The 12332-nt window shown below is 34.9% G+C and overlaps 1 protein-coding gene across 1 annotated transcript in view; it reads left to right on the top strand.

Annotated features, from left to right (window-relative positions):
* The window catches only part of CFAP54 (cilia and flagella associated protein 54), a 115173-nt gene that overhangs the window by 16181 nt on the left and 86660 nt on the right, over positions 1 to 12332 (top strand). Inside the window, exons 6-15 of the mRNA XM_067297080.1 lie at positions 1533 to 1676; positions 2150 to 2263; positions 2361 to 2462; positions 5333 to 5531; positions 7002 to 7094; positions 8193 to 8305; positions 8421 to 8595; positions 8714 to 8799; positions 9440 to 9574; positions 10628 to 10778. Of these exons, the coding sequence (XP_067153181.1) occupies positions 1533 to 1676; positions 2150 to 2263; positions 2361 to 2462; positions 5333 to 5531; positions 7002 to 7094; positions 8193 to 8305; positions 8421 to 8595; positions 8714 to 8799; positions 9440 to 9574; positions 10628 to 10778 (1312 nt within the window). The remainder of the gene's footprint in view (positions 1 to 1532; positions 1677 to 2149; positions 2264 to 2360; positions 2463 to 5332; positions 5532 to 7001; positions 7095 to 8192; positions 8306 to 8420; positions 8596 to 8713; positions 8800 to 9439; positions 9575 to 10627; positions 10779 to 12332) is intronic.

Raw genomic sequence — 12332 nt, 5'->3', positions numbered from 1 at the left:
CACAGTTATAAATATAAGAAAATAGGATTTTGTGCAGACATGTTATACCAGTGGTAACATGGATTGCATGCGCCAGAATTGTGTTTAACTGACCAAGTGATATCCAGCGAATCTCAATGGTAGGTTGCTGAAAATTGAAGTTTGAATGTTTTGTTATCGGCATTAAAGTCCACTATTTAAAACAGGATAGAAAGGGTGTGCTTCAGTTGCCTGTACTTAGGTGTCCGGAGCCATGTGACCTCCAGGCGCTGGACCTTGAGGTGCTCAGGGCATCTTGGCTGGCCTCCAACTGCTATGCCAGAATGGCCCAGGTCTTCTACCATATCTGCCATCCTCATGCGCATTACTGGAATATGTTAGGCTGTTTCAGATGGCTCTAGATGCTTATTTTTGTGCAACTGAAATAAATCCCAAGAATTTGGCTTTTGCTAGTTGAAAAGTGGAGCTGTACTGACACCTGCTGGCTAGATTTTTAGTTGGGACTACTTAGTTGATCAAAATGATCTGGCTTTCTTTTTCCTTTTCTTTTTAACTTAAGAATGTAGTTTTTCTTTGCCTCAGGTTTATTTTTCCCTATTTAAATTTGAACAGACTCTACATCATCCTAGATCCCAAATCTTTTTGTATGTGTTGGTTATATTAGACTTTCACTGAGCGAGAGAGATTTTTCTTTTTGAACGTCTTTTATTGATATCAGAAATGATTTTGCCCCTCCTGTAACCTATGCCAGCATGGCTTTTATTACAGAGGATGTGGAGGAAGTAATCGTAGGTATTTCCAATTCTTTTCATTTAGCGAAAGCATCTGTAAATCGACTTAATTTAGGACTGCAGTTGTGCACATCTCATGTACCTCAAAGAATGTCTGGCCCAAAGAAAATACAAGGGGAAGATACTGTTCAACCAATTTTGTGGGACTAATTCTTTAAAGAGAGAGACTGCTGCAAGGACTGTGCTGGGAGAAAAATGAGCGCCTCAAAGAGAAGAGCAGAGAGTGTAGCTCCATGGCTGTAAATTGAGCGACATGAGAGCTGTCACCAAAGAAGGCAGCTTCCCTCACGTGCCAGATCAGCTTGCTGATCTGTCTGAAAACTAACTTAGAGAAAAATGATCACTAGAGCTGAAACAAAGGAGAAGGAGAACTCGCAGGATGAGAGCAGATGAGAGAGGAGGGCAGGACTTCTCTGTTGGCAAGTCTATAGTGAACTGCAATAATGAAAATAGCTCAGAGGCTAAAATACAATGTTTGACTACAGTTTCAGATGGCAAAACAGTTAAAAAGCAGTAATATTATGTTCTAGACCATAAAATACATTAAAAATTAATACAGCTTCTGTGATCTTTTTCTCTTTTAATTTGTTCTACCAGGTAAGGATAGATTTTTGTGTGTCCCTAAGCAGTAGGAAGTATATTTCAGCATTTTAAATTTGGACAGAACTGCATGGTGGTATGACTGTTTTGACTTTATGCTGTGATTGTTATAAAAAACTGTTTAAAATGAATTCAGTTTGAAACTGGATTTCTTCAATGCAGGTGCTGGAATACTTACTATGGGCCAGTGTATGTATGGAATCATCCATTCCACTTTTATCTGTACACTATTTGACATGGAGAGCCACTCTTTATACTGCAGTTTCTCAATGTTATTATGATTGTCAAGCCGGCATTAATGGAGAGGTATTCTGATTTACCATGGGGTAACATTTCAGATACAATCAAATGGGAAATAAATATTTATTTAAATACTTATGCTTATTATCAGATCATATGTATTATTAGATTTCTGTTTGTGTTCCAAAATGTAACTACGATGTGGAAGTATGTTTCCATATATAAATGAATAAGCAATTAAAACTTAAATGCAATATTACTTTTTAATATAATCCTAGTCGTAGATTTTTAAGATTAAATAGTGGCCAGTCTCCATGCAGATATGCAGATATACAAAAGGAATTTTGCAAAGGTTTTCATTTCTTTTTTAACAGTTGTTCAGGACTTGGCATTCATTGCGGCCCTTCACAGTTGTCTGAACTCAAGAATGATGCAACTCTAAAATTATGCAGTAGCAAACAGAACAGGAAAACACAGTATCAGTTTGCATGCATCAGCTCATTATCCTTTTTTTTTTTTTTTTTCCCCACTTTGGACAGATATTTGCTCGCCGTGGCCTGATGAAAATTGATGAACTGAAGCAGTTAGAAAATATCAGTTCTTCACCAGGAAATTCAGAAACCAAAAAGATTTTTAGAGAGGCCACTGTAAAGGTATCATCCTGCAATTAGTCATAAACTGTTACAGTACTTAAAATCTCTAAAGGCAGAACACATGACAGTTATTTACCCACTTTTTTCTTTCTGTCAGATGACAGTAATGATTTTCAAAAGATCAGTATATGAATCCAGAAGAAAACCCAAAAGCTACTTTCAACCTAAGTTACGAGTTAACCTAAAAGAAGCACAAAATGTAAGTTTAACATTTTGTATTAAGGTCTTCCTGGATCAAAGTTTTGTCTCATCCTCTGAATCTCATGATATAGTTATAAATCTGTTACATATGGACCTTGTAATGCAATGACAAAATTGTGGAATCTCTGCATTTTTTGAAAGAAAAAAGGAAAGATACTACAAAGTGACACTTTCTTTGACACAGTTTATCTGATGATAGAACAGATTCAAACACTCGTAGCTGAATGAGTAGGTTAATTCTGGATTTTTTTGTTCAGAATTATCTAACTTATTTGTTCAAAACATATTTTGGGCTAGACTACATATAAAAGCACTAGGTACAGTAAAGCCAAATAATTCAAAATAAGAATGTTGTATTTTCTGTCTTAAATAATTGTTTAATATTGATAGCATTCTTATTTGCCATTATTTCTTTGCCATTAGCATGTACTCAGTATTTTTGGTTTTTTTTTAAGAAGATTGGCTGCTTATCAGAAATAACTGAGGTTACTGACACTGAGATTACAACTTGAATCTCAGTTAATATTGAACTGCTGGGTGGAGAGCACAATCATTTTAATCCAAACCGCACTTACTTGAAATTTCCCACTATCCAAGACACGGCCTGAACCTCAATATGTTCCTGTGTGGTTTGCACATGGAAAGACTATTAGCCAGCTTTCTCAAGGTCGCGTGATTTTGGAAGACTTACGCATAGATGATGGTCATCTAAAAGTCTTGATGAACAATTGGGATGTTAGGAATTTAGCATGTTTTTAAACTGGGTGTTGGCTCATCGTGCATCTGTCCTGTTACTAGATACCTATGTGTATAGGATAAAATCCAGAAGCTTGAAAAATCTTCAGTAATTGATATTGTTCTGCAGTGTCTATGTGACTTTTATCAGTTTCTGACTAAACTGAATGCCTGAAGTTAGCAACAAATTGCTAGAATTTACACTGTTCATAACTCCCTTGCCAGGTCTTTTGCTTCTAAAATGTCCTATGACAATTTTCATGGCTTTATTTAAGAAGGAATAGTATTGAATATTCATATTAGTTATTTCCATATGCCTTCTATAATTTTACAGGATTTGTTGAATGTTGTTAAATCTGAAAGCATTAACTGTTTTATAATTATTTCAGAATATTTTGTAGATTTGTTAAGTGTCAAGCAAATGGGAAAATATAGGACATCTATTTTTGCTTAATGTTCTGACTTTCAAAACTATTTCTATTATTTTTTACTATAGAACATGCGCCATATAGTATACCTGATGGGACAGCTATATTTAGAGCTCAATCCAGCCTGTTACAGAGAACATTATGCCTGGACGTTATATCATTGCTAACATTATAGCAAGGAATTAAAGTTCTTTCTTCTCTTTGAATCTGTGTGCAGCGGAATTTGCTTTTGCACTTAAAAGAGCTTGAAAAACAGAAACAGGCTAGTCAAATCTATTTAGTTTAAATTAGCTTTCCCTTTGACATTCTTCTATGCCAGTGCAATGTTTACACTGTAAACACAACAAGACAATGCATACATAAAAATATTATTAGTAGTAAATTAGGTTCCTGTTCCACGTTGCATTTAAACAAAACTTGCAGTTTGTGCTTAGCCTGTACTGGAATGTGTATGATGTGACGTTGCTTTCTGCTTGCATAGGTCTGATTCCCATGTTGGCTCATAAAACAAATCCACCGTGTGGGGAAGAAAATATATTGCATATGATAACACAATATCTTAAGATAATTTTGTATAGCTTGCTTTGGAAATTTTTAGTCTGAGAACATGCTTATGAGGATTTATTAAAAAAAGAACTATTGAAAGTTTCGTTTGGAGTTATTTTGGTAGGAGAATGCGTATATCCAATATTAACCATATTTTGCATTTACTTCTACTCTACTCACAGCAAGAATTCTTTCTTTGGAAAAGATAAATAGATATAGTATTGCTGAGGCTCAATGATTATATAAGTTAATTGAAAACAAAAACAACCTGTCAGCTGTAACACTAACTACTCTCAGATATTGAATGGATCAGTCTTTTTTTAATCAGGTACACATCTGAGCTTGTCTTTAAATATTTCATTTGGAAGCTAAAATAAAGGATGTGGATCCAACAAAGTGAGAAGGAAATTCCCAAAGTTTTGTCTGGTTAATTGTTCCTAGAAGCCTTTCTAAAGGGAAAGTGCCAAATAAATAGAACTGAAATGTTAATGAAATGGAGTATGAGTAACATTTTCAGTACTGGGTCTCCTATTTACTTTATGTCTGGTGATGATTTGGTTAGGGAAAAATTAATCATGTAAACAGAACACTGAAATAAATTAAAAAAAAAATTATATAGATCTCTGATTTCCTAGTTTTCAGTAGTCTAAATATGTTTTTTTGTCTTCTGTCTTGTATTTTACATTATGCTGTTATAAAACATGCAGGTCAGTAAAGCTAATGGTCTTTTGTTTGCACTGTTTGTACTGCTGAGCAGTCTCATCTTTCTCTGATTTTCTGTAAAGTGTGTAGAACTTAACTCCTAATGCTCAGCTTTGTATCATTATAAGGAGAGATGGGGGTGGCTTTAAACTACATGGCCTTGATACTTTTCCCACTCATAATTTCTATTGTACTGTTTTCTAAGTAAAATACCATGCAGCAGTGTGTATGGTTGCTATGAAATTATGGCACTTCTTAAGTACTGTACCTGCTTAGCATGAGGCTTTGTTATGCCTTCAAAGCATGAAATTCATAACAGCAGTATATTTTACAGTGTATTAGTTCATGTTTTAAATGTGTACTTGCTTTCTAAAGGAGAACTGTTTTGAAAGAAATCTTGCTTTATTGTAGATGAGTTTAGAAATTATGAGATTTATATTACTTTTTTCTCACTCAGTTGCCATGGCCTCGCACTGCTACCGAACGGCTGCTGACAGAAATGTTTGATGGTACGGCAGCTCAGTTCCTTGCCATCCTGGAAGCGCTATCTGATGGTAGCAGACATGTGTTGCGCTCTGCCCCACCTGTTCCTGATGAAATTGAAATTCGGGATGTGGTTTCGGAGCTTTTTTTTGCAGGCATGGAAATCCTTTCAGGTAACAGCATAAAAAAGCAAAAGAAGTGTTGATGAGGAGCCCAGACCTCCATTTTACTAGCATCTAGAAAAGAAAGAACTTACCTGAAGGCATATATTTCATTTATAACAGTAGCATTAGTAAAACCAGGCAATAATTTTCTTTTTTTTTCTTTACAAAATTAAGATAAAAATCTGGGCCAAATTCTGTTGTCTCTTACATCCATAAAAACCTGTTGTGTTTTCTGCCTAGATCTTTTCTGACTAGACTGACATGAAAAGTGTCTCTGTGATGGCAAAATATAAGAGCTGTTGGATATGTGCTTAGCCATGTTCTGTCACTCTAGCAGACTGGATATAAAGATGGGCAGTGGTCATTCTTTCCTGGCTTTGGTTTCAATGGCATATGCAAATCTATTAATGATGACATTACAATTATTGCTAGTAATATGCTCCTGTTAGTATGTGTTGACAGAATTTTTGCCACATTGGGCAAAATTGAAGCATTTTGCTTCACACTGGGGTAAACTTTTCAAGTCAAACCCAAATTTGCTCACTATAACATATATCCCTAGAATATTTCAAAATAGTAACAAAATGCTTCAGGATTTTGCGGGGAGGGGTTTTGTGGCATAGCTTGTATGCTTGTCTTATGTCTTTGGCTATCTAGAGACCATTTGTTCACTTTCCTGCTTTTGCAACTTCAACTGCAAAAATATAAAAAAGTATATAAAAATCTCTTACAAACACAGGAGGAACAATCTGTTCTCTGTTTTCACTTTGGACAGAACAAAAAGTAAAGGGCTCTAACTGTAAGAAATTAAAGCTTCGGAAAAATTCCAAATGATAAGGATAAAGATGCACTGGAATGGATTGCTGGAAGATCTTACAAGGTTTCCATCACTGGAGATATTTATAAAAACAGGATATAAAAGCAGGTGTCAGGAATGATGTATGAACATTCACCTGTTACCTGGGACCAGAGAGGTGGACAGAGCTGGGTTTCTTAAATTATGATCCATGGGTCTCTAAGACATCAGAGGTAGTCTGAGAAACTGTTGGAAGTTGAAAAAAAAAAAAAGAAAGCATATGCACACAATCCTATGCTGGAAGCAAAGTGGAAAAAGAAAGAAATAATAAACATTTAAAGTTTAGACTAATTTTTGTTTGGTTGTGAATGAAAACTGTGATGACACTGTGCAAACTGAACAACACCGAAGAAATGTGTTTCATGGATTTTTTTTTCCAAAAAGTTAACTCAAAGTTAGATTAAAAAGCTTGAGAAAAACACTGGACTGGATGATTCCTTCCAACACTTCTTTGCTAGCTATGGACAGAATATAGCCATAGACTCGAAGATACATTATTAATAAAATAATCTATAGAAACTAAATACACATCAGAATGATATTTTCTTGCTATGATTACTGGCTAATTAAAACAAGAAGTCAAATACAATATAAACTGATCTAACAAATTGTCTGTATTAAAGGTGGAGTGAGCAGTGCTGGTACTCAGGGAAGACATTGCACTGGTCGTTCTGGTATAAGCGCATCATCAACCCTTCTGCAGTTGATATTAACAGGTAAACTAGTTTTGAGTTTTCAAAGTATTCTATGATAAGCTGTGCAAATTCTTGGTGAGCCAAATGCATTTTCATGCTAACAGCAGTCCTATGCATAAAGGGATTGCAAAATGCTGTCTTCTATGAGTAATACATTTATGAATGTATATAATGCTAAGGCATTCAGAAGGGATTATGTATAGATTTCATTAGGATTTCCCTACTACAATATTATTAAAATAGCATATAGGAATATGAGGAATTATTGGAATTACCAGAATGATAATTGCATGCTGCTCAGCATAGCTGTTCATCTAGATATGTTAATGTCCCTAATAATCATTTAAAGGTCAAATTCTGGTACTTGTATCCTAGCATGCGCTTAAGGAAGAGAAGTGGCTGTAGTAACGAAAGCATTGCTGTAAGCTTGTTCAGGGCTGTGGACCAATTCTTGTGCTGCTTCAGAAGACAGCAGCTATCTATTACCAAGTTAATGTTTCTAGCGGCTTGCAGCCAGGTGACCCCGTGCCCAATGACACCAATGACAGCGGCATATTCTTAGGCCTGTGCAACGCTGCTCAGTAGAGCAGCTAAGACACTTGCTTTGAGCTCCAAGGGTCAGAAAATCACTTGCGGAGTGGGAAACTAGGCTCCCTATGTGTGCATATACATTTGCAGATATAGTAATGAGAAATGCTCACCCAACTTGTGATAAATTATTCATGTTTCTATGCATAATTTTTACTAGATTGCTAGGAAGGGATGTTGTGGGGGGATACCCACGTTTAAGCTGTTTCTGCAACAGGTGGAAATAGGTCCTTTATATCCTCAACACAGGTACATTAATATCAACAGCAGTACAGCATTTTTGGAATGTAATGGGACATTGCAGATACACCATTATAGTTGTGCACAAATATATACATTACAGCAATATGATAAAGCCTTTGTATCTTGTTGAGTTATTAAGAAATCCTTCAAGATTATCCTCATTGTGCAAAAAAGTGTAGAATTTTACCTTTATATTTTTAAATACCCAAGTTATTGTTTAAATTAAACTTTAAATTAAACTTCTGAATATGTATATATGTATAGATAATATTTTTGTCATTATTGCAGGAGAAAATGCGGTGTCTGGAGATGCTGCTGTGAAATTTGTAAAATTAGCTTTCAGCTATGAAGAGTGGGATGTGTTTGATTCTTCTATTGGATTAGTTATTAATTTTCTTCAGGTAATCCTGATGCTATTTACACATTCTTTACGTAGTCTTTCCCTATGAGGGTAAGAAAGAGTATTCGATTTACAGATTTTTAAGACAAACTCTATTAGTTGTTTCTGTCAATTAGGTTCAAGATGACCCAAGATGGAAGAAAGCAGAAATGGAACTCAAACTTCTTACAGTGATGCAACCTTTAGTATTTCCAAGAAAACTGAAGCATGGTTTTTCAGTTAATGAAAATAATACCAAAGAAGCTGGCATGCCTTATGGTTCTGGAAAGAAACAGGCATTAAGAAGTGAGCGTTGTCCAGTTATATGTCTCAGTTCACTCAGATTTTTTTCAGACATGGGTTTCTAACTAAAAATAACATCCTGCCTTTCCATTTCTCCTTTTTTTTTTTTAATAAACATTGAATGTAGAGGGACCTGTAAAGCACGGAGAGCCATCTGATGATCTTATCGTTTTGGCAACAACAGTGTTTTCCTGTATCTGTACATCTAAGCAGGTATAACAGAATTAGAGATATTTCTTCTGATTGAATCACTTAGTCTGTAATGAAAATATATAATTTAAGAGCAAAGGAATCAGGTGCAGGGTTAACAAACCACAAAAATAAAATAGCAAAAATGAAAAACTGTATCCATAAATAGTGGATACATCCATAAAATGTATCCCTGTCAATGCAAAGTAAAACCTATTAATTCAGATGTTTTTCTGCAAATATTTACATATGGTAATTAAAAAATTCCCAAGGTTAATATAACATATTAAGTAGCATATAGTTTCCCCGGAGTATATTGACTATTATAACATTTCACAGGTAGTTAATTTTCTTGTCTCTCCCATGTCATTTTAATCTCACTGCTTTCCCCATTTCTGTGACTGTTAACGACTCAACAATAAAAAAGCAAATATTTTAAAAAATTATTCCAGCACCTTTTGTATTGTTGGGAGAAGATGGGCTTGGGTGCTGTACCAGGAATTGCTTTTAAAAAAGATATTTTTTAAGCTTTGAAAATGTTGCCATCCCTTATAAGGAAGTTAAAGATGATAATTATTTACCAACTGTGAAAAAATTTCTGAGTTTTTATATATCGGATATACATACCTGTTTCTACAATTGTGAATTTTTTTTTTCTTTCCAGAATCTCCAACTTGATAAAGAAATACTTGTTGATGTAATAATGTTTTTGTGGCAGAAGTGTAAAGGAGGACTTCAGCGAATCCAAATGAGTGGAAGCGACTATTTAAAATATATCCACAAATACAAAGCTTACAAAGTACTCCTTTATTATAATATATTTCTTTCACTATAACAGACTGCACTCATATTAAAACCAAGATAAAATAAAGGTCTCCAGTCTTAGTACATTTTCTTGGGTATAATGCAGACAAATCTCATTCACTGAAAATGTGAATTGTAATACCTCTCTTATACCACTTAACCCCCTCTCCCCTGGAGTGAATAAGTGCCGAGATATCTCTTAGCCTTTTCCCAGTATCATAACACATTGTCTGCCAGTGAGCCATGATAAAAAGTATCTAAGTCAGTGAAAGCATTTGGGCATGATATAAGAAGAAATATTTGGTGTGTTGAGGGGGGAAAATATGCATATAGTTGAAGAAAATTCCCTAGATTCTGTTGAAGGAAGTGGCAAAAACCTTGCAGCTGAAGAGGAGGGAGATGGAGATCGGCAGGATTTGGCCCACTGGATAAAGCCACAGCTTTAGCTGGAACTTTTCCTTAGACTGAGAGGCTCCTGGTGAAATACAGTCGTCTGAAGGGTACATTACATTAGCTTCTCAGCGCTGCCAGTAAACAGCTAATGCTGACTGACCAGTTTCCGATGCATTTTGTGGCCCTGATCCATATAACATAATTGATGAGAGATTCATCAGAAGGTCAGTTACAATTGCTTTCTCCTGTGCATAGGCCAGGAACATTCAGGTCTCCTTTATACTGTTTTTGTATACAGCTGGGGATAAACGAGAGCTAAATGATCAAATCTGCTGCAAGGCTTACCTCAGTAGGACAAGGTATAAAAGTTATGCCTGTAGGACACTCATAAACCTATTCTAAAGTAATAAAAAAAAGGTTTGCTGTATGAAGAACTAGGTTCAGCAAGAATTCAGCATCTGAGTCTGGCGGCATTCAAAAAAAAAAGTCAAATACAAGAAAAGAGTGACATATTCCAAGATTTGTTTCCAGGTTTATGAATGCTTTTATACAATTTTGATTGCAAAACTCTGTCTGCCTCAGTAATATACCAATAAGAGTATTTTCCAAAATGTTTTAACTCTTTCTTGATTCTTTTTTCTTTTTCCTTTTTCAGTGGGTTCATGTACTTTGGATAATAAATGAAGTAATTCAGAAGAGTAGCATAGCAGACACTAATGTTTTAATGCTAGCAGAGATAACCTTACGTCTAACTGCAATATTGGAAAACGTGGCAGATTGTGCAAATAAATCTAGGAAAAAAGCAGGTAAAGCTTTCAACAAAAATTTAGGCTAATGGAAGTAGTTTTCTTTCACAAATGACTTGGCTTTTAGAGATGAGAAGTTTTCTTATTTGAAAATGACAAATATGCATATTCAAAAATTATTGTAAATAGATTGTTGACAGTGGAATGATAAACTTTTGTAAATACAATATCATCCTTAATCAAGAACTAATGAAGCCTGCTTTTCTAAGGATTTATGTCTTATTTCTTTGCGTTTACTGCTCTACTGAAATAATCCCATTTTGAGTCACGTCTGTGATTTACCCTCCCCACAATTCTTTTCCATGTCTCTTAGCCCCTGCACAGTGTCCTCAGATCCCTCATATGCTCCCTGAACACCAGCCAGGCATGTGCCATGGCTTATCTGGAGCATCCGTGTGCTGGTTGGCTTGTGGCAGGGCAAAGAGAGGAGGGAAATACTGAGGTTGTACTGAAGCTTTGGCGTTTGACTTCTCTACACAAGCACTGATTTTTGTGCAGGAGTTTAATTGTCTTTACGAATGAATTTGTCTGAACTTGGCTGACAGGTTATTGAGACCTAACGCAATCACATTAACCAGATTTCCTTACAAAACTGGACTAAAACACTGTAAAATATGAATATTTGCATATAATTTTAAAAGTTCTCTGTTATTGTTATTGATATATGAATCATATTTCTCATAATTAATTTACAGCGACTAGAGTAGATTTTAAGGATACTTTTAAAGCATATGTAGGAATAGAAGAGAATGACAATATCTTTTGCTTTTTTGAAAATAAGAGAATCTTGAAACACTAATGTTCCACTATAAGGTAGAGTAGATATCGTTTTCTATTAATGTTATGAAAATCATACCGTTCGGGTGGAGATTGGGTGAAACCTCCTTGCAGCATGACTATTCTTCTACATTCAGTTCAAATATTTCTTTTTTGGAGGAAAAAAGCAGTAGTTAGGAGTCACTGCTTAAAATAGGCTGGTGAAAAGCCAGTCAAGCACATGTTTACGCTGAGAGGAAGAGTCTTTTCATTGAATGAATGCTGAATGAATATAGTTTTGACTATTTGTGAGAAAGAGCCAATGAACAAGTGGAAATACAGGGACAAAGCTGGTAAAAAGAGCACAAGAGGGCCTGGAAGGTGGTCCCTGTGAGAGGGCAAAAACAGAATTTCTTTCAGCAAAGAGTTCACAGGAAAGAGGGTTGTTACTAAGAGCAAAGACATTGCCTTCTGCTGTCTAGAAGGGAAAACAGAATTCTGGGTACATTCTTTATAAATAAAAATAATTTAATCAATTCATGTAACTTTTAAAAGGGTGATAATACCCCTGCAAGGAATATTAAATTGAATTTATATATCATAAATATGATGTATTTTAATATATATGAACATTTATATTTGAATATATATGGATTTTATATATCATAAATATGAATTTATATATCATAAAAATATGACCTCACACATTTAAAAGTAGTCCTATAAATTAAATTAGCATTAAAAACATTGGTGATTCAGATAAAAATAGATTTAGATTAGTTAAAATGAAAAATAGAT

This window comes from Apteryx mantelli, chromosome 1 (genome assembly GCF_036417845.1).
Source record: "Apteryx mantelli isolate bAptMan1 chromosome 1, bAptMan1.hap1, whole genome shotgun sequence".
Classification (NCBI taxonomy): domain Eukaryota; kingdom Metazoa; phylum Chordata; class Aves; order Apterygiformes; family Apterygidae; genus Apteryx; species Apteryx mantelli.
The sequence above is the reverse complement of the archived record's forward strand: the minus strand, read 5'-3'. Positions and strand labels throughout refer to the sequence as shown.